The 21,237-nt window shown below is 39.5% G+C and overlaps 1 protein-coding gene across 1 annotated transcript in view; it reads right to left on the reverse strand.

Moving 5' to 3' along the window:
* Positions 1-249: 249 nt before the first annotated feature.
* The window catches only part of HTR1E (5-hydroxytryptamine receptor 1E), a 79,277-nt gene continuing 58,289 nt past the window's right edge, over positions 250-21,237 (reverse strand). The window contains exon 2 of the mRNA XM_007467316.1: positions 250-1,772. Coding sequence (XP_007467378.1) covers positions 487-1,584 — 1,098 coding nt within the window. The 5' untranslated portion in view covers positions 1,585-1,772 and the 3' untranslated portion in view covers positions 250-486. The remainder of the gene's footprint in view (positions 1,773-21,237) is intronic.

The following is a 21,237-nucleotide window of genomic DNA, read 5'->3' on the forward strand; positions in this document are numbered from 1 at the left end:
TTTTTTTCTTTTAATGCTTTATGTGGTCACGCAATTTCCACTGGAATTGGTGAGCATTTGGATCCATATGCTCAGAATTAATGCCACACACCAGGGCAAGTTATCAGATATTTGATTTATAAGTAATAAGAAATTCTCCAAATGAAGATTTATTTTGGTATTCTTTAAATTGCAGGGTTAACTGAAATGGCTAAAAAAGTGAAAAGTATTTACTATTTCACCTTATTATTACTGCTGTGAAATTTCTGGTTTTGTATGATGGTGTTTATTTGCAATTAGGTACCACAAATAAGACCAGAGGTAGAAAACAGCACACCCAATAACAAGCCTCAAACAAAACAGAAAACAAACAAACAAACAAAAACCAAGACCACACATACTTACAAACCTCCTGAACCAACTACGTTCAAGAATTAATAAGTTGCACCCCTTACCCCTGTGCACTCACGAGGATGGTAAAAGTCATGCCTTCCAGCTTTTTACAATCTAAGTATGTTCTCGGCACCGAATAAGCTTTTTAAAAGCCAGCTTAAAGTCTTCATTAAAACTTGTGTAGAGCAGAGGGTTGATCAGAGAATTAACATAACCAAGCCATGTCAAAAAATCGGCCACTTCAGAGGACACGGTGTAGATGCTCAGACCTACAATCAGCTCTTTGATGAAGAATGGCAGCCAGGACAAGATGAATGCACCCAAAATCAGTCCGAGGATGCGTGCTGCCTTGCGCTCCCTGGTACTGGAGATTTGCTGGCGTTCTCCCGGGTTATCTAGGTCATGGGCAAAGGGAGGGATCCTGATGGAGGTGTGGATCTTTTCAAACTCTGTGGGAGGGTCTGAGGTGGAGAAGTCAGACACACAGAAAGTCTGTGTCAGTTTACAACTAGCAAACGAATTTTGGCTATCCGTGCTTCTGTTGCTTAAGTGCCGGCTTGATCCTCTTTTCTGGTAAAGGCTCTTGGCTGCATGGTAAATCCGGTAATAGAGAATCAGTATCAAAGTCAAGGGGATGTAAAATGCCCCAAGTGTGGAGTAAATGGTGTAGATGATGTGGTCGTGCTGGATGGTGCACTGACTAGGGGGCGGGCTGAGTTGGCGATGGCTCCTCCAGAACAGAGGGGGCATGGAGATGAAGACGGAGATGGTCCAGACCGTGAGGATCATCAGCCCAGCCCTCTTGGCGGTCCTCTTCCTGGCGTACTCAATAGCGTTGGTGATGGCCCAGTACCTGTCCAGGGCAATCACACAGAGATGAAGGATGGAGCAGGTGCAGCAGGTCATGTCCACACTCAGCCACACCTCGCAGATGAAGTACCCCAGCTTCCAGCTGTCCGTAACGATGTACGTGATGCTCAAGGGCATGACGAGCACGGCCACCAGGAGGTCCGTCACAGCCAGAGAACAAATCAGGTAGTTGGCAGGCTGGTGGAGCTTCTTGGTGGTGCAGATGGCCATGATCACGGCCGAGTTTAGCAGCATGGTCAGAGCAGTGATGATCACCAGAGTCAAGGAAATGAGCATCTTCTCAGTGATGGTCTTGGGTCTCACAGCCACACTGGCTTCTGGGGTACAGTTAGTGATGTTCATTTTCCCCTGTTCTAATCTACACTGTGGAGAAGCTGATGGTTATTTTCCTGCAGTTGGAAACTATGTAGACTTGAAAATCTCTCATTTGTAAGGAGGCGGTAATTTTTTCTTCAGCTGCATAGTCTCTTGGGTTCCATTTCGTGTGAGTAAAGGGAAGCACCACAGCATTTCTTCTGAATGGAGGGTTCCTGGAAAATAGTATGCTACTGGTTAATGAATGAAAAAGCCATATTCTTCATGGACATACATACACTAGCAAATGTAAAATAGATAGCTAGTGGGAAGCAGCCGCATAGCACAGGGAGATCAGCTCGGTGCTTTGTGACCACCTAGAGGGGTGGGATAGGGAGGATGGGAGGGAGATGCAAGAGGGAGGGGATATGGGGATATATGTATACATATAGCTGATTCACTTTGTTATAAAGCAGAAACTAACACACCATTGTAAAGAAATTATACTCCAATAAAGATATTTTTAAAAAAAGCCATATTCTTTGACCTGGAAGACAAAATGACAGTATTTTGGTATTCATAAAATCTTTACATATTTTTGATATAATTTTTTTCTTCTTTGAATGTAATCATCTTTTTTAAAAATTGAAGTATAGTTGATGTACAATATTATATAAGATAGAGGTGTACAATATAGTGATTCACAATATATATATATATTTTTTTGTCAGTGTGTCATGTGGGATATTTTTTCCCTGACCAGGGATTGAACCTGTGCCCGTTGTAGTGGAAGCGTGGAGTCTTAACCACTGGACCTCCAGGGAAGTCCCGGGAGTCACAATTTTTAAAGGTTATACTCTATTTATAGTTATTATAAAGTATTGGCTATAATCCCTGTGCTGTACAATATATCTTTGTAGCTTATTTTATACATAATAGAGTCTATACATAATACAACCTATTATGTATACTTCTTAATCCTCTACCCCTATACAGCCCCTCCTCCCTTCCCTCTCCCCACTGGTAACCACTAGTTTGTTCTCTATATCTGTGAGTCTGTTTCTTTTTTGTTATATTCACTAATAAACTTCATCTTTACGTTATTATTCAAATGCTACTTTTTAAAAAAATTCCCAAACTCTTTATGAGGAAGACATTATCAAATTTTAATTCTATCTTGCCACCCAAATTACCGTCTCATTTACATTTATAAGGCTTTTTACACTTGGAAACATATATTCACATAATATCACGCTTTAAAAATTCTGGGACCATTACATTAAAGGAAAAATTATATTGTTTATAATAAGAAGCCTTCAAACCAGATTTTAAAGTTTCACAGCAAATATTTAACTTCAGAGATATTTTAGTGTCACAATGGGATTGTGCAATTTCGTCTAATTATTTCTGACATTTTACATATCCCACTGTGCCTTTCTCTGGAGAAAAGAGAGAAAAAAGCATATAACGTCACTTTGATGTTTATGGCAAATTGTTCTCAGAGTAATACAGTAAATTGACTGTGAAACAGAATTATCACCAAGCTCAAAGATCTCTATATTTTTTTAAGTGTGTTTAGTTTTGGTTAACATTTGTGTTTATCTATCCATCTATCTATCTATCATCTTTCTAACTACCTATCTGTCTTGTCACCTGTCTACTGGAACACTGTCATTAAGCTGGGCAGTCAATGAGATCAGTCAGTGACATTTACTGAATGCATAGCTGTAAGGAATTTTTAAAAAGTAAAGTCAAATATAAATGTATATTCATGAGAATAAGTCAATCAAAATCTGCATAGGAATATTCATGGCTAATGACTATTGGTTAGAACACAGATCAAATCCTCTGATTTGACTCTATGACATTAGGTCCAGGAAAACTTCAAAGAAATACTGGTGTTTCAGCAGTTTTAAGAAGGGACATAGATTGTTGTGGATTAGGCCCAACAGACATACTGACTTCAGCGGAGGATGAGGGCAAGAGCAGCTGAGACATGTGTGAAATGGGAGTGAAGGTGGGTAGAGGTCTTTGGATGAAGTGGAAACTGGAAGGCAGTGGGCAGGAATCAAAATCTCCAGCCTGGATGAGATTTAGCTCTCAATTTAATTTCTCCTGTTTATAGGGCAAAAACCAAGAAGAGGGTAAATGAGGATCATTTATCTTTTAGACACAGAAAATGAAAGAAAATAATGATGATTTCCCTAAAGATCAGAAATGAGGCAATTATTTTTAAGATAGTCTGTATCTTTCTCCTGCCTCTCTGTTTCTATATTGTTTTACAGTGTTTCTGTGGATGTACCTACTTTTCTTCCTCCTTTTTTTGGCTGCATGGCACTGCATGTGGGATCTTAGTTTCCCCAACCAGGGATCGAATCCATGCCCCCGGCAGTGGGAGCACGGAGTCTTAACCACTGGACGGCCAGAGAAGTCCCTGGATGTACTTCAGAAGTCCACTTTTGAATGTCTTGTGTTTCTCTAGTTCTTTCAGGGGACTTGTGCCGTCAACAATTCCTTCTTTCTTATAAATGGTATATTTTTTTCTCCGCTGGTACCTTTCCCTCCTTTTATAATCAGTTTAAATGTGCATGTATATTTGAGACCAGGCTATAAAACTGAAAGAATATGGGCTCTGGCATCAGACAGACATGGGTTCTGATCCCAGCTAAGCCATCTACTAGCTGCTTGTGGCAACTTCTCTACATTTTTTGTCTTTATCTCTCCATTTTGACCCCTTTCTGTTTAATAAAATGAAATAAAGTTGATTTTTTCTCCAAATATTAATCCTTAGCTATGTGTTTCTTGGGTTCTTGAGGTTTGTGGGATAGAGTAGTTCTCAGTAAAAAGGCTTTTCCACTCCGATTGTAAGATTAAGAGCATACAGTAGCATGAATAAGGGACAGAAAACTTTAGAAATTTCAATTTGATTATAGAGGCAATTAGGAAATGCATTAATTTTGAAAGTGTGCAGTAAAAAAAAAAATCAGAATCATTTCAGCTTCATAGAGCTTTTAAAAGCTGCTCTATTTAGCTGAGCTCCCATAACTCCTACTTGTAATTTCTCTGGTGACACTATTTTGCTCCTTATTTTGTAACTATTTATTTTCATTCCCCTCAGCAGACTATACATTTCTGGAGGGTAGGATGTATGCCTGATTCATCTTTTTAGCTTTAAATTAAATTTAATTTTTAGTTAAATTAGTAAAAACCTTACGGTTTGAGGGGACTGCATTGTCAGCTCTTTAATGTGACTTCCTGGTTCATTTGTGCCTGAGCCTTTCAGAGTAGAAGTTTTCTATCCTTGTATTGTGCAGGAAACTCCTGCACACATCCAACTTGCCATCTTTCATCTGTTTTCATTTAACAATATATCTTGAAGTTTGTTCCATAGCAACACATGTAACACATTCTTTCAGATGGCTGGGTAAGATCCCCTGGGGGGTGATGATAAATTGAACAAGTGTGGAGAACTGGGCTTTGGAGCTCTTCACTGTTTAAAAAAATCAGGTAGGTAATGAGGAACCTGCAGATCAGAGGACAAGAAAAGCTCCTGAGGTGGAAGAGAACGAGGAGAGAGAATTCCATGCCACGACCATGTGAAGGAAGTGTATTAAGTAAAAGAGCGTGATCCACTGTGTTAACACTGTTGACAGACTGTGGATGGGCTGGGCAATCTGGGTGACATCCATGACCTTGACAAGAGTCACCTGGTGCCGTGGCGGAGTTTACTGAAAAGGGGAGCAGAAAAATAAGGTGATGGATGTGGAGGGAAATGTGGAGTCAGGGTTGTTTTCTTTTTAAGATTAGAGGTTGTCTTTTTAAACCAGGCTGTTCATAGTTTTCTTTACTGCTACATTCAATATCCTTTGTATTGGGATGGGGAGCATTTGTGGAGTGAGTGAAATGTAAAAGAGGAAGCAGGAAAGCCATAAGGAGGAGGCTCGAGTCAGTCAGTGGGGCCTCGGGACACCAGGTAAGTAGAATTCCTTGAGCAATTTAAGGGATCATGTTGGGGGCGGTGAAGGGGCCAGAGATACAGCCATATTCAGGAAATGAGCCAACCTCAATTGTCTTGGCTTCCTTTTATAAGAAACTAACACAGTTGATAATCACTACCAGGTAGGTAGTGTGGAGGTAGTATGGTTTCTAATTAGAACAGAGGTAGTATGGTTTCTAATTAGAACAGAGCTTGTTACACAGCACCTGAAAATCTCTTAAGTATCTTTAGCTTCTCACATAGTGCTGGGGGAGGGACTCTAACAACACTTCAGTCAAAACACATTCTGCAGAACCAAGGCAAATACTGACAGCAACACACCAAATTTCATTAGTCCTCTGGAATGGAAAATTAACTGCAGTAATTGTAGCTAAAACCGGACATATCCTATCAGAAGTTGATGCAGGAACATCTTGGGGGGTTTATAACTTTCAGTTTCTGCTCTAATTATGACATGGAAAATACCGGTGCAGTCCAAAGCCATATTTAAATAGTTTTTCATTAGAATTATGAATAGGAGAGAATCACTTTAAACCAAACAGCTCAGTGTATGCTGCTTCCATTTACCGAGATGCTTCAGAGCCTCTGATTTATATTATCCCAGTGATGGTCAGAGCGCCAGTCACCAGAGTTATGAGCACACTGAACTCCTTTATAATTTTACCTTCTTATCTAGTCTTCTACTGGTTTGAGATAACTTGCTATAAATATTCTTTCATCTCTTCTTTGATTGTTTTCATTTTGCCCCAATTTCTTCAAATCATGAAAAAAACCCTCAGTATGTGCCAATTTCTTTTTGTTATTTCAGGAGTGACAACTTGCCTTCATATTACTAATTTTATCTCCCTAATTGTTTGTTAAATCCACTTCCTCAGCCTTCCGTAAAGACTTTTCTTTGCCTGTCCAGGGGAAAGGAAGGGTGGATAGTAGTACGTTTCTCAATTTGACCTTTTAGTGGGCGCAAAGGAAGAGGGAGAGGAGATTCTAGAGTGTGGTGTCCTTTATTCTCTTTTTCTTATTTGTTTATTTTAATTACGACTGGGACATGACATGTGGTTATTATGAGGTTACTATACTCATAACAGGAAAACATTATCATTGTAAAAATTCAAGTGAAACAGTACGTAGTTTCAGATGTTTATATATTCTGGACACAATTCTTTTGTCAGAACAATGTTTTGTGAAAATTTTCTTCCGCTCTGTGGTTTGCCTTTGTATTTTTCTATGTAGCCTTCTGATAAAGCAGAAAACTTTAATTTTGATGAAGTCTAAGTGGTCCATATTTTCTTTATGATTAGAGCTTCCTGTGTCCAAAGAAGGTTTTTTTAACCTCAAAGTCACAAAGATCTTTTTTTTTTTGTAGTTTCTTTAGAAGCTTAATAGTTTTAGGTTTTATGTTCATCTTGGGAGAGGTCATCCAGAGGACATGACTGCCCGTGAGCTGGACCAGAGCAATGGGAGGCTCCTCACTCCATCCCCCATCCTTGGAATGCATGTTCTGCTCACAGTTCCCACAGTGGGAGCTGTTTTCAAGGATGCAGCCTTGAGAGATTAAGGTGTTATTGAGACCATCTGGACGGTATACATGACTGCATCCAGTTAAGGCCTCCATATAAACTTTAAAGATTCTGGTAGACAGGTGTGGAGATCTATTCATCTCGTGAACACTTGAGACCAGCCTCATATGTAAGTTCCCTTGCTTAGTAAACCTCCCACCTACCCATCTGGAGTGGTCTGCCTCTATCTTTGGCCTCTCCTTGCCCTCTGTGTATGGGGGCCAATTTCAGATTTCACTCTGGAAATTCCTGAATATGCAAACCAACAATTGGTAAGCCAGTCAGGAGACTGGAGAGTTGGGTTTTGGGAAAGCGGCATCTGTGGGGGACATCCCAAACTGGCCATTGACCTCTACGTGGGGAAGGGTGACCTGTATGTTAGATGCTTGTGGTCCTCCACGTGAATCCAGGGACACCCTGGAACCCTGACTGGCTTAGTGAGCTTGTTTGAGGAACTCTGCATGGTGCGCTGCAGCAAAGAAGGGAAATGAAGGGCTGACAGTGGGCTAGTCTCTACTGTGGGCAGTTCACTGGCCACTATGCCCAGCTAGAGATGGAAGCTCAAGTAGAAGTTGGAAGAAGAGCTGAGGTTGGAGAAGGGTGTGCAGTGTCCACTAGTCTGCTAGCTTCCGGGCTGGCAGACAAAGTGGGAGAGCAGAGTAAGAAGTTAGAGACTTTAGTGTGCTGGTTTGCAAAGCTAGGAGGGCACAAGCTGCTTAGGATTAAGGTCTAAGTGTGGGACAAAGCCTGACTGGGATGCTAAGAGGTGGAATTCCTGGGAAAGGAATTTGAATGAAGAAGAGGATGTTATGGTGATTGACATTGAAATGGATGAAATGCCCCTGCTGTCTGATCCCACCGATGGTTACAGAGGGCAAACCATTATAGTCAGGAAGTTCCCTTCGACGTTGCAGACTGGGCGTTCTCCCCACATCAACAGAATGGGCCCATTACATTGATGATATAATGTTAACACATGAGGACTTGGCTTTGCTGCAGGACACTCTGCAGGCTTTGCTGGAACCTCTGTGGAGGTGATGGACAATGAACCCACAGAAAATTCAAGACCCAGGCCCTGCCATCAAGTTTTTGGGAGCCATTTGTTTGGGTAAGATGTATATTGTCCCAGAAGCTTTGACTGATAATGTACAAACCTATCCAACCCCTAAGAACATGAAAGGAATTCAAGTTTTTATAGGGATTTGGAGGTTTTGGAGGTTTTTACTCCCCACCTGGCACAGTGCCGCCATCCCTATGCTGCCTGGTAAAGAAAGGGCGTGTATGGGACATGGATCAGAGCAGCAAGCCCCCCTTTGAGAAGGCAAAAATACTAGCGAAGCTGATTAAAGCTCTGGGCATCTCTCAAGCAGGGCTACCACTGGTGTTAGATGTGCCTGTAACCCTGGAAGGTATGGGTTGGTCACTGTGGCAAAGACAACAGAATACCCCTAAGATATTTGTCCCAGCTCTAAAAGGGGGCAGAAACCTGATATAACCCCATAGAGCAAGAGCTCCTAGCAATACACATTCCTCCAGGTAGAACCTCTCAGCGTATATGGTAAGAACTTCCCTTCCTATCAAGGGGTAGGTTAGGATGTTGCTTTCCTTCTCCCACAATCCCTTGTGCCCTTCTTTTCCAACCCCAGACCAGCAGGATGGCTCCTGCAAAGAAGGGTGCTGAGAAGAAGGGTCAGTCCACCATCAACAAGGTGGTGACCAGAGAATACACTGTTAACATTCACAAGGCATCCGTGGAGTCGGTTTCAAGAAGTGTGCCCCTCTGGCATTCAAAGAAATCCTGAAATTTGCCATGAAGGAGATGGGGACTCCAGATATACGCATTGACAGGAGCTATGCAACACACTATTTCTTTTTTTTATAAATTTATTTTATTTATTTATTTTTAGCTGCATTGGGTCTTTGTTGTTGCACACGCACTTTCTCTAGTTGCAGTGAGCGGGGGCAACTCTTCATTGCGTTGCGCGGGCTTCTCATGGCGGTGGCTTCTCGTTGTGGAGCACAGGCTCTAGGCGCACGGGCTTCAGTAGTTGTAGCACGTGGGCTCAGTAGTTGTGGCTCGCAGGCTCTAGAGTGCCAGCTTAGTAGTTGTGGTGCATGGGCTTAGTTGCTCCACAGCATGTGGGATCTTCCCGGACCAGGGCTCGAACCCGTGTCCCCTGCATTGGCAGGCGGATTCTTAACCACTGCACCATCAGGGAAGCCCCACAACACACTATTTCTTGCTTCTCAACCTAAAGTAGGTTGAGCAAAACCGCCCCAAAATATGTACCTGCAAACCTCCCTCTTATAAACATGACCTTGGAGGCGGTTGGAGCAGAGCCAAGTGGTCTGAGACAGCAATACTTTCCAAGGTCGAAGCTCAGTAGGAAACCTTAGCTCTGCAGGCAGCTTAAATGCTCATTTCCTTGAGTCTGGTACAAAGGCACACTGCACTGCAGAAGACTTAAGAGAAAAATGTGTGCACAGCACAGGAAGGAGCCCAGATCTTCTCTGATGAATTGAGTACTTCAGTTGTGTCATTAAGCTGGATCAAAAAAAAGTCATTTCACTTAAAAAAATTTGCTAATACAACTTCAAGCACCAGCTAGCTTAAATGACAGGCACTTCATAAAGTTCATTTTTATTATTCTCAGCTGAAAAGTAAATAACACTTCTGTGGGTGCCCTTCATATTAAAAGGCTTTATTTGCCCACAGTAGAGACTGTTTATTGACTAAAACCTTATCTATACTTCACAAGACAGATTGTGTTTCCCCATCACCTTTCAAAGAGATGTATCCAGTCCATACAGGAGAAAGGGAAGCAGTCTGATAAAAGAGACGCTAACTGAAAGAGCTCCCAATGACAATGACTGCAAAAGCTGGGACAATATGAGCAGTGAAACAAATAACATAGTATTGGATTATAACCCAGAAAATAAAATAAATATCCATGAGTCCATACTGACATAAATAAATAATATAAATAAGCATCAGCAAATATAAATACTGTATAATATCACTTATATGTGGAATCTAGAAAAATGATACAGATGAACTTATTTGCAAAGCAGAAATAGAGACACAGACATAGAGAACAAACTTATGGATACCAAGGGAGTAAGGGGGTGGGTGGGATGAATTGGGAGATTGGAATTGACATATATACATTACTGTGTATAAAATAGATAATTAATGAGAACCCCTTGCATAGCACAGGGAACTCTACTCAGTGCTCTGTGGTGACCTAAATGGGAAGGAAATCCAAAAAAGAGGGGGTATATGTATATGTATAGTTGATTTATTTTGCTGTACAGCAGAAACTAACATTGTAAAGCAACAATACTCCAATAAAAATTAATTTAAAAAATAAATAAGCATCAGCTGTACTTTTATAAAGGTAATTTCCCCAAAACAAGAGGCTACTGTCTTCTCAGGACTGAGTCATAAGTGTATACACATATAAATTGTTGAATAAATAAGTGCTAAAGACACAAATCTTCCTTAAGGAAGAATTCCAAAAAATGTAAGTACATATTCCCCCCTCCAGGAATTGGAGCTTAATTCCCCACACTTGAGGGTAGGCTAGACTTAATGACTCACCATTGTAAAAAATAGAGTAGAGAAAGGAAAAAATAGTACCTTTGTAGAGGAGAATCCTGGCAAGCACTACCTTAACCAAGTGATGAAGGTTTACATCCCCAGTGATGTCATGTGGATATGATATACTCTGATATGATGTAATGAGAAGGGCACTTCTCCATGGTATTCTTTACAAAAACCCATAGCCCCAGTTTAAACATGAGAAAAGCACCAGACAAACCAAGATCAGGAGTCATTCTGCAGGATACCTGGCCAGCACTCCTCAAGACCATCAAGGTCACGAAAGAGAAGCAAAGAGTGAGAAATTGTCACGGGCCAGAGGAGATGGGAAATGCGACAACTAAATACAATGTATGTCCTGGATTGAAACAGAAAGAGGGCATTAATGGAAAATCTGGTCAGATCCGAATAAAGTCTGGAGTTTGGCAACAGAGATAAGACTGGGAATGACAACAAAGCCTCATCTCATGTACCAGTTGTATCACTGGCTGCATGGACTGCTGTGTTGAACTTTCTAAGGTTGCATCTGAACTCAGCGTGACAATGCTGTGAATGGCAAGTGTTATTTGCTATGGGTGTGGGCAGGGGCTGGAGAGCATGCACCCTATATATTTGCCTTTTCTTGGTCCTATATTTGTTTGTTTACTTTGCATTTGACTGTCTTGCCTCACAAAGTAAATGTGTTTTGATTTTCCCATAGTTATATTATCTGACTCCCAAACTCACAATATTTACTTTGTCAATTTTTGCCTCATTTCCTTTTTCCTTCATCAATATTATGCTTATTAAGGGGGCCAAGGGAACTTTGTATGTTTCTTTTTACTCCTGATGAATCCTCTGAGTTGCTAAGCTATTAAGAGCCACAGTCCCTTCTAGAACACAGCTAATTAGATTTCACTATTTTCCAGCAAAGTGTTGAAATTGTTTATAGGGATTAGTAGCACTGATGAGAACTTAAAAGGGCACTGATATCTCTGCAAATATTATAGGATTATATATTTTGCTTTTTAAACTGTTACAGGTGAGGTGCTTCAGATATAATAGGAAAAAGAAATAGTTTCACCTCATATAAACCCCAACTCATGGGCCCTGGCTGCTGGAGTGCTGGACTGAGGATTCAGAGGTGGTAACCAGACTAAGCAAGAGTGTTGTGACTGATTAGTGATCAATCACTAGTAACTAGTCTGGATTGGTATCTGAAAAGCTAAGATTTTTTTATTTCCCTAGAATTAAAAAAAAAGTCAGTGTCCTTCCAAATGGCAGCAAATGTCTTGAGGACCATCATTTTTATTCAATCTAATTTCAATCGAGTTCTACCTAGAGAAAAATAAATTCTTCTAATCACCATGTTCCTGAATTCCAGCTTTTATGAGAAAAGTGATAGAATTGTGACCCTCCATGCTACTTTTTTATTGTTTATAAGAAATACAGCAAGGTAGTAATATAACTTTTTCCCCTTCTACAACTGCACAGATAGTAAATAACAGCCTTCTAGATGTTGGAAATAATAAACATTACCAGAATTTGTTCTGCAACATGTGAAGGATGCCACCATGAATTTTTTTTTTTTTTTTTTTTGCAGTACGCGGGCCTCTCACTGTTGTGGCCTCTCCCATTGCGGAGCACAGGCTCCGGACGCGCAGGCTCAGCGGCCATGGCTCACGGCCCCAGCCCCTCTGCGGCATGTGGGATGTGGGATCTTCCCGGACCGGGACACGAACACGTGTTCCCTGCATCGGCAGGCGGACTCTCAACCACTGCGCCACCAGGGAAGCCCCTCACCACCATGAATTTTTAATTAACATTTTTTTCCAATACTTCAGATGTGTAGGGCTAATAGAATAGATAATGGCAGTTTCCTTGGGTGAAGATTATGTGGAGAAATATATTTACCACACAAAGTAAGAGGCAGTGATAGGAGGAGAAATGTACAGAGAAGAAAAGATTCCAGTAAATTTAGTTTGTGATACAGTGAGAAGCATTCCAATCCTAGACAGATAAGAGCATTCACCTTCCTCCCATCTCAGTCTGACAATACATGGTTTTCGAAGTCAAGATGTGATTAAAAAGTTTCCCCTTGTTGTAATGTATACCGTACATAGGTGTAGATATGTCACATATACTGTATACAAATGGATGCACACATTCAATTTTATTCAATTCTCCAAACCTGGGTAGACACAATTGGACAGATACTATTGGAGCTAAAGGTTGATTGTGGTCCTTGCCTTGAGGTGCTCACACTTCACCAGGAAAGATAGACCTGGTTTCTCTAAATCAGGTGAAGCTAGACTGATAGAGGACCTCCCCTCCCCTCATGTTAATTGATTGTTCCTAGCGATAATGGTACCTCACTGCTGTGTACTGACCAGCACTATTCAAGTTCCTTTGGCCTGGAAGACCTTCCTTCATTTCCTCTCCTCATTTGAATCCTACTTTTTTCTAAGGACCCAGATCTCATTCCATTTATGAGGTCTTTTCTGACATTCCTAAAGTTATTTCTTTAAATATCCAAGACTGAGTTGAGATTTTAGAGGGCTCAGCCATTATAAAAATATTTTGATGTTCCTTCTATGTCTAATTTTAAAATGCTACACAATTTAAGTATAAGGGAAAACCACAAGTTCTTACTTTTTTTTTTTTGCGGTATGCGGGCCTCGCACCGCATCCGGATGCGCAGGCTCAGCGGCCATGGCTCACGGGCGCTGCCGCTCCCCGGCATGTGGGATCTTCCGGGACCGGGGCACGAACCCGTGTCCCCTGCATCGGTAGGCAGACTCTCAACCACTGCGCCACCAGGGAAGCCCTTAAGTTCTTACTTTTGATGATCATTTTAATTCCTTTTAATGACATATCAAGGATGAAATTGTCTCAAAAGCTTTCTTTTAGAGAAAAAGGTAGCAGAGAAGTCTCTATTTTTGGTGCTCCTGCAATGGAACCTTAAAAATGTACTTGAATTCCTTTGGGGGTAATATAGCGCTATTCAGCCCTGGATTGAGAACACTGTCCTTGTTTCCTTAGTTCACAGCCTAGCAAGTGGCACAGAGTAGAAGTTCATTTTTCCCTTTTTTATGCTTTTATTTATTTTATTTTTATTTTACATTGGAGTTTAGTTGATTTACAGTGTTGTGTAGTTTCAGGTATACAGCAAATTGATACAGTTATACATATACGTATATCTATTCTTTTTCAGATTCTTCTCCCATATAGGTTATTACAGAGTATTAAGTAGACTTCCCTGTGCTATACAGTAGGTCCTTGTTGATTATCTATTTTATATATAGTAGTGTGTATATGTTAATCCCAACCTCCTAATTCATCCTCCTAAAAAAATGTAGAAGTTCAATAAGCATTTGATGAATGACTGAGTGAATAAACTGTAGTTAATTATTGTCACTTCACATATGTTGATTATTAATGTGGTATCCAGAACAAAATAGGTGTTAGTAAATTGTTGTTTGATGATGTTTGTGGTGAGCTATACATCAAACTTGTGCCTCTTGTTCCTTACTTTACGTTTATCACTCTCAAGTTGCCATTCAATCAAGAACTATATTTTCTACCCTCCTCTCCCCCTTCCCTTGCACCTGGGTTTGATTTTGTGATAATTTCTCATCAATGAAGTGTGAGCAAAAGTGATGTGTATTATTTCTGGGCCATGCCCTAAAAAAGCAGGAGTGTTTCTCCATGCTTTCTTTTTTCATTGGGTGAATTCAGAAGATTATGAGGCCTTGAATGGCAGGACCAAAAGACAAAGGAGGCTGTCTGAAATCACCATGTAGAGGAGAGCTACCTTTCAATCAGGAGTTCCTGTGTTGAACCATTATCTGAGCAAGAAAGCAATTTCTGCTGTGTCAAGGTACTGACATTTCAGGGATTATGTGCTATAATACTTGGGGTTACTCTAACCTATAGAGAATTGTAATTAAGTACTTAAAATTAGTGTCCCTGTCTTTTCTTTCTGGTGGCTTACTCTTGCCATTGGTTAAGGGCACAGTATTAGAATCCAAGTCATGGATGGGCTCCTTGTGAAGGCCAGAGAGTTGCTCTAAACACTGAAGCTCAGAGGGCTGTGCTTTGGTTTTAAGGAAGGCTGATTGAGAGACTGTGGATTGATCAAATTCATTTATCCACTTTATGAAAAACATCTCAGAGTCATGGACTTCCTAGTGAGAGGAGAATTATAGACCCCTCTACCTTGGAAGACAATTTTATATTTAACACACATGTATATGAAACCACCACTGCTTTTGTTTCTTAAGTCTAAAGATGTGGCCTTTTGAGGCCTAAATACATGTGCCCAGACATAGAATGTGTTAGGGAGGTGAGGCTTTACCTTAAAAATCAAAGCCATTGCAACAAAGGCCACAGCAACTAAGATCAAAATACCTCCAGGAAATGGATCATATTGGAATTTCTTGCAACAATAGGAAGGATGAACTATGTTAATCAGCCCAATTTGTAAAATTTTTTATAATACTTCCAAAAATATGTGAGTATAGGCCAAAATAAAGTTGAATTTAATCAGAGGGATTGATCAGGAAAAACATAAGTAAAAGTCAAATAACTCTAGAATTACATACCTATTTAAATAACTGTCATTTCATTGCAATTCAAGATATGATCTCTGACTTTTTAAAAGTTTTATCTATTGGTTATTTTTGAAAGCTAATTTCCTAGTGAGATGAATAGTTTTATTCAATTAGAAATAGAGAAAAAATTTGATTTGAAACATTTTCAGACTACTGAAATGCATTTCTGTGATGATTTTTAAGCTTTTACTATACTCTGGTTATATTTTCATGGGCAATGAAATGATTCAGAACTATATGACTCCAATAATGGATACAACTCTAAAGCTAACCAAACTCACTGAAAAACAAAATTAAGATGGCTGAGCAGAAAGGATTCTTTGGCTCTAGAAGGGTTAGTGGCAACAACTTTTGTTGATTTTAAAACAAAATATTGAGAGGGCAGACAGCAGAAGCAAGAAGAACTACAACACTGCAGCCTGTGGAATGAAAACCACATTCACAAAAATATAGACAAGATGAAAAGGCAGAGGGCTATGTACCAGATGAAGGAACAAGATTAAACCCCAGAAAAACAATTAAATGAAGTGGAGATAGGCAACCTTTCATAAAAAGAATTCAGAATAATGATAGTGAAGAAGATCCAGGACCTCAGAAAAAGAATGTAGGCAAAGGTCGAGAAGATGCAAGAAATGTTTAACAAGAGCTAGAAGAATTAAAGAACAAACACCTAGAAGAATTAAAGAACAAAGAGAGATGAACAATACAATAACTGAAATGAAAAATACACTAGAAGGAATCAGTAGCAGAATAACTGAGGGAGAAGACCAGATAAGTGACCTGGAGGACAGAAAGGTGGAATTCACTGCCACGGAACAGAATAAAGAAAAAAGAATGAAAAGAAATGAAGATCGCCTAACAGACCTCTGGGACAACATTAAACGCACCAACATTCACATTATAGGGGTCCCAGAAGGAGAAGAGAGAGAGAGGAAGGACATGAGAAAATATTTGAAGAGATTATAGTTGAAAACTTCCCTAACATGGGAAAGTAAATAGCCACCCAAATCCAGGAAGCACAGAGAATCCCAGGCAGGATAAATCCAAGGAGAAACATGCTGAGACACATAGTAATCAAACTGACAAAAATTAAAGGCAAAGAAGAATTATTAAAAGCAACAAGGTAAAAATGACAAATAACATACAAGGTAACTCCCATAAGGTTAACAGCTGATTTCTCAGCAGAAACTCTACAAGCCAGAAGGGAGTGGCACAGTATATTTAAAGTGATGAAAGGGAAGAACCTACAACCAAGATTACTCTATCCAGAAAGGATCTCATTAGATTCGATGGAGAAATCAAAAGCTTTACAGACAAGCAAAAGCCAAGAGAATTCAGTACCACCAAGTCAGCTCTACAAAAAAATGCTAAAGGAACTTCTCTAAGTGGGAAACACAAGAGAAGAAAAGGACCTTCAAAGACAAACCCAAAACAATTAAGAAAATGGGAATAGGAACATACATATCGATAATTACCTTAAATGTGAATGGATTAAATGCTCCAACCAAAAAAACACAGGCTCACTGAATGGATACAAAAACAAGACCCATATATATGCTGTCTACAAGAGACCCACTTCAGACCTAGGGACACATACAGACTGAAAGTGAGGGGATGGAAAAAGATATTCCATGCAAATGGAAATCAAAAGAAAGCTAGAGTAGCAATACTCATATCAGAGAAAATAGACTTTAAAATAAAGAATGTTACAAGAGACAAGGAAGGACACTACATATTGATCAAGGGATCAATCCAAGCAGATATAACAATTATAAATGTATATGCACCCAATATAGGAGTACCTCAATACATAAGGCAAATGCTAATAGCTATAAAAGAGGAAAGTGATGGTAACACAATAATAGTGGGGGACTTTAACACCTCACTTACACCAATGGACAGATTATCCAGACAGAAAATTAAGAAGGAAACACAAGCTTTAAATGACACACTAGACCAGATAGATTTAATTGATATTTATAGGATATACCATCCAAAACCAGCAGATTACACTTTGTTCTCAAGTGCACATGGAACATTCTCCAGAATAGGTCACATCTTGGGTCACAGATCAAGCCTCGGTAAATTTAAGAAAATTTAAATCATATCAAGCATTTTTTCCAACCACAGCGCTATGATATTAGAAATAAATTACAGGGAAAAAAAAAAAAAAAACCCCAAACACATGGAGGTTAAACAATACGTAACTAAATAACTAAGAGATCACTGAAGATATCAAAGAGGAAATCAAAAAATACCTAGAGACAAATGACAATGAAACCACGATGATCCAAAACCTATGGGATGCCGCAAAAGCAGTTCTAAGAGGGAAGTTTATAGCAATACAATCCTACCTCAAGAAACAAGAAAAATCTCAAACAATCTAACCTTACACCTAAAGGAACTAGAGAAAGGAGAACAAACAAAACCCAAAGTTAGTAGAAGGAAAGAAATCATAAAGATCAGAGCAGAAATAAATGAAATAGAAACAAAGAAAACAATAGCAAAGATCAATAAAACTAAAAGCTGGTTCTTTGAGAAGATAACCAAAATTGATAAACCTTTAGCAAGACTCATCAAGAAAAAGAGGGAAAGGACTCAAATCAATAAAATTAGAAATGAAAAAGGAGAAGTTACAATGGACACCGCAGAAATACCAAGCACCCTAAGAGACTACTACAAGCAACTCTATGCCAATAAAATGAACAACTTGGAAGAAATGGACAAATTCTTAAAAAGGTATAACCTTTCAAGACTGAACCAGGAAGAAATAGAAAATATGAACAGACCTATCACAAGTAATGAAATTGAAACTGTGATTAAAAATCTTCCAACAAACAAAAGCCCAGGACCAGATGGCTTCAGAGGTGAATTCTATCAAACATTTAGAGAAGAGCTAACACCCATCCTTCTCAAACTCCTCCAAAATACTGCAGAGGAAGGAACTCATTCTGCGAGGCCACCATCACCCTGATACCAAAACCAGACAAGGATACTAAAAAAAAGAAAATTACAGACCAATACCACTGATGAATATAGATGCAAAAATCCTCAACAAAATACTAGCAAACAGAATCCAACAGCACATTAGAAGGATCATACACCATGATCAAGTGGGATTTATCCCAGGGATGCAAGGATTCTTCAGTATACACAAATCAATCAATGTGATTCACCATATTAACAAATTGAAGAATAAAAACCATATGATCATCTCAATAGATGCAGAAAAAGTGGGTTTTTTGTTGTTTTTTTTGCAGTACGTGGGCCTCTCACTGTTGTGGCCTCTCCCACTGCAGAGCACAGGCTCCGGACACGCAGGCTCAGCGGCCATGGCTCACGGGCCCAGCTGCTCTGTGGCATGTGGGATCTTCCCGGACCGGGGCACGAACCCGTGTCCCCTGCATTGGCAGGCGGACCCTCAACCACTGCACCACCAGGGAAGCCCCAGAAAAAGTTTTTGACAAAATTCAACACCCATTTATGATAATAACTCTCCAGAAGGTGGGCATAGAGGGAACCTACCTCAACATAATCAAGGCCATATACGACAAACCCACAGCAAGCATCATTCTCAATGGTGAAAAACTGAAAGCATTTCCACTAAGATCAGGAACAAGAGAAAGATCTCCACTCTTACCACTGTTATTCAACATAGTTTTGCAAGTCCTAGCCACGGCCATCAGAGAAGAAAAAGAAATAAAAGGAATACAAATTGGAAAAGAAGAAGTAAAACTGTCACTGTTTGCAGATGACATGACACTATACATAGAGAATCCTAAAGATGCCACCAGAAAACTACTAGAGTTAATCAATGAATTTGGTAAAGTTGCAGGACACAAAATTAATGCACAGAAATCTCTTGCATTCCTATACACTATCAACAAAGGATCAGAAAGAGAAATTAAAGAAACAATCCCATTCACCATTGCAACCAAAAGAATAAAATACCTAGGAATAAACCTACCTAAGGAGGTAAAAGACCTGTACTCAGAAAACTATAAGACACTGATGAAAGAAATCAAAGATGACACAAACAGATGGAGAAATATACCATGTTCTTGGATTGGAAGAAGCAATATTGTGAAAATCACTATACAACTGAAAGCAATCTACAGATTCAATGCAATCCCTCTCAAAATGCCAATGGCATTTTTTATAGAACTAGAACAAAAAAAATGTTAAAATTTGTGGGGAGACACAGAAGATCCCAAATAGCCAAAGCAATCTTGAGGGAAAAAAACGGAGCTGAAGGAATCCAGCTCCCAGACTTCAGACTATACTACAAAGCTACAGCAATCAAGACAATATAGTACTGGCACAAAAACAGAAATATAGATCAATGGAACAGGATAGAAAGCCCAGAGACAAACCCACACACCTGTGGTCAACTAATCGATGACAAAGGAGGCAAGGATATATAATGCAGAAAAGACAGTCTCTTCAATAAGTGGTGCTGGGAAAACTGGACAGCTACATGTAAAAGAATGAAATTAGAACACTCCCTAACACCATACACAAAAATAAACTCAAAATGGATTAAGTACCTAAATGTAAGACTGGACACTATAAAACTCTTAGGGGAAAACATAGGAAGAACACTCTTTGACATAAATCACAGCAAGATCTTTTTTGACCCACCTCCTAGAGGAATGGAAATATAAACAAAAATAAACAAATGGGACCTAATGAAACTTCAAAGCTTTTGCACAGCAAAGGAAACCATAAACAAGACGAAAAGACAACCCTCAGAATGGGAGAAAATATTTGCAAATGAATCAATGAACAAAGGATTAATTTCCAAAATATACAAACAGCTCATGCAGCTCAGTATTAAAAAATCAAACAACCCCATCAAAAAATGGGCAGAAGACCTAAATAGATATTTCTCCAAAGAAGACATACAGATGACCAAGAAGCACATGTAAAGCTGCTCAACATCACTAATTATTAGAGAAATGCAAATCAAAACTACAATGAGGGATCACCTCGCACTGGTTGGAATGGGCATCATCAGAAAATCTACAACAACAAATGCTGGAGAGGGTGTGGAGAAAAGGGAACCCTCTTGCACTGTTGGTGGGAATGTAAATTGATACAACCACTATGGAGAACAGTATGGAGGTTCCTTAAATAACTAAAAATAGAATTACTATATGACCCAGCAATCCCACTACTGGACATGTACCCAGAGAAAACCATAATTCAAAAAGACACATACACCCCAATGTTCATTGCAGCACTATTTACAATAGCTAGGTCATGGAAACAACCTAAATTCCCACTGACAGACGAATGGATAAAGAAGATGTGGTTCATATATACAATGGAATATTACTCAGCCATAAAAAGGAACGAAATTAGGTCATTTGTAGAGACGTGGATGGACCTAGAGACTGTCATACAGAGTGAAGTAAGTCAGAAGGAGAAAAACAAATATCATATATTAACACATATAGGTGGAATCTTGAAAAATGGTACAGATGAACCTGCTTGCAAGGCAGAAATAGAGACACAGATGTAGAGAACAAAGGTATGTACACCAAGGGGGAAAGTGGTGGGAGGGGGATGGTGGAGGTGGGATGAATTGGGAGATTGGGATTGACACATATACACTAATATGTATAAAATAGATAACTAATAAGAACCTGCTGTATAAAATTCAATAAATAAATAGTAAAAAAGTAAAATAAAACCAAATGTTACATACTGTATTGGGTGTCTGAACAATAACCTTAAAAACAAATGATCAAGCAAAAAAAATAGCATTTCAAATGGTACCCAGGAAAATTTGTCCATAGGAAGTACAAGACAGATGAGCTGGATGTCATTATCTGAAGTAATTACTGTCTTTTTCAAAACTGAAATGTGGCTTCCCTGGTGGCGCAAGTGGTTGAGAGTCTGCCTGCCGATGCAGGGGACATGGGTTCGTGCCCTGGTCCAGGAAGATTCCAC

The sequence above is a fragment of the Lipotes vexillifer genome, unplaced genomic scaffold (assembly GCF_000442215.2).
Source record: "Lipotes vexillifer unplaced genomic scaffold, Lipotes_vexillifer_v1.1 scaffold554, whole genome shotgun sequence".
NCBI classification, from domain to species: Eukaryota; Metazoa; Chordata; class Mammalia; order Artiodactyla; family Lipotidae; genus Lipotes; species Lipotes vexillifer.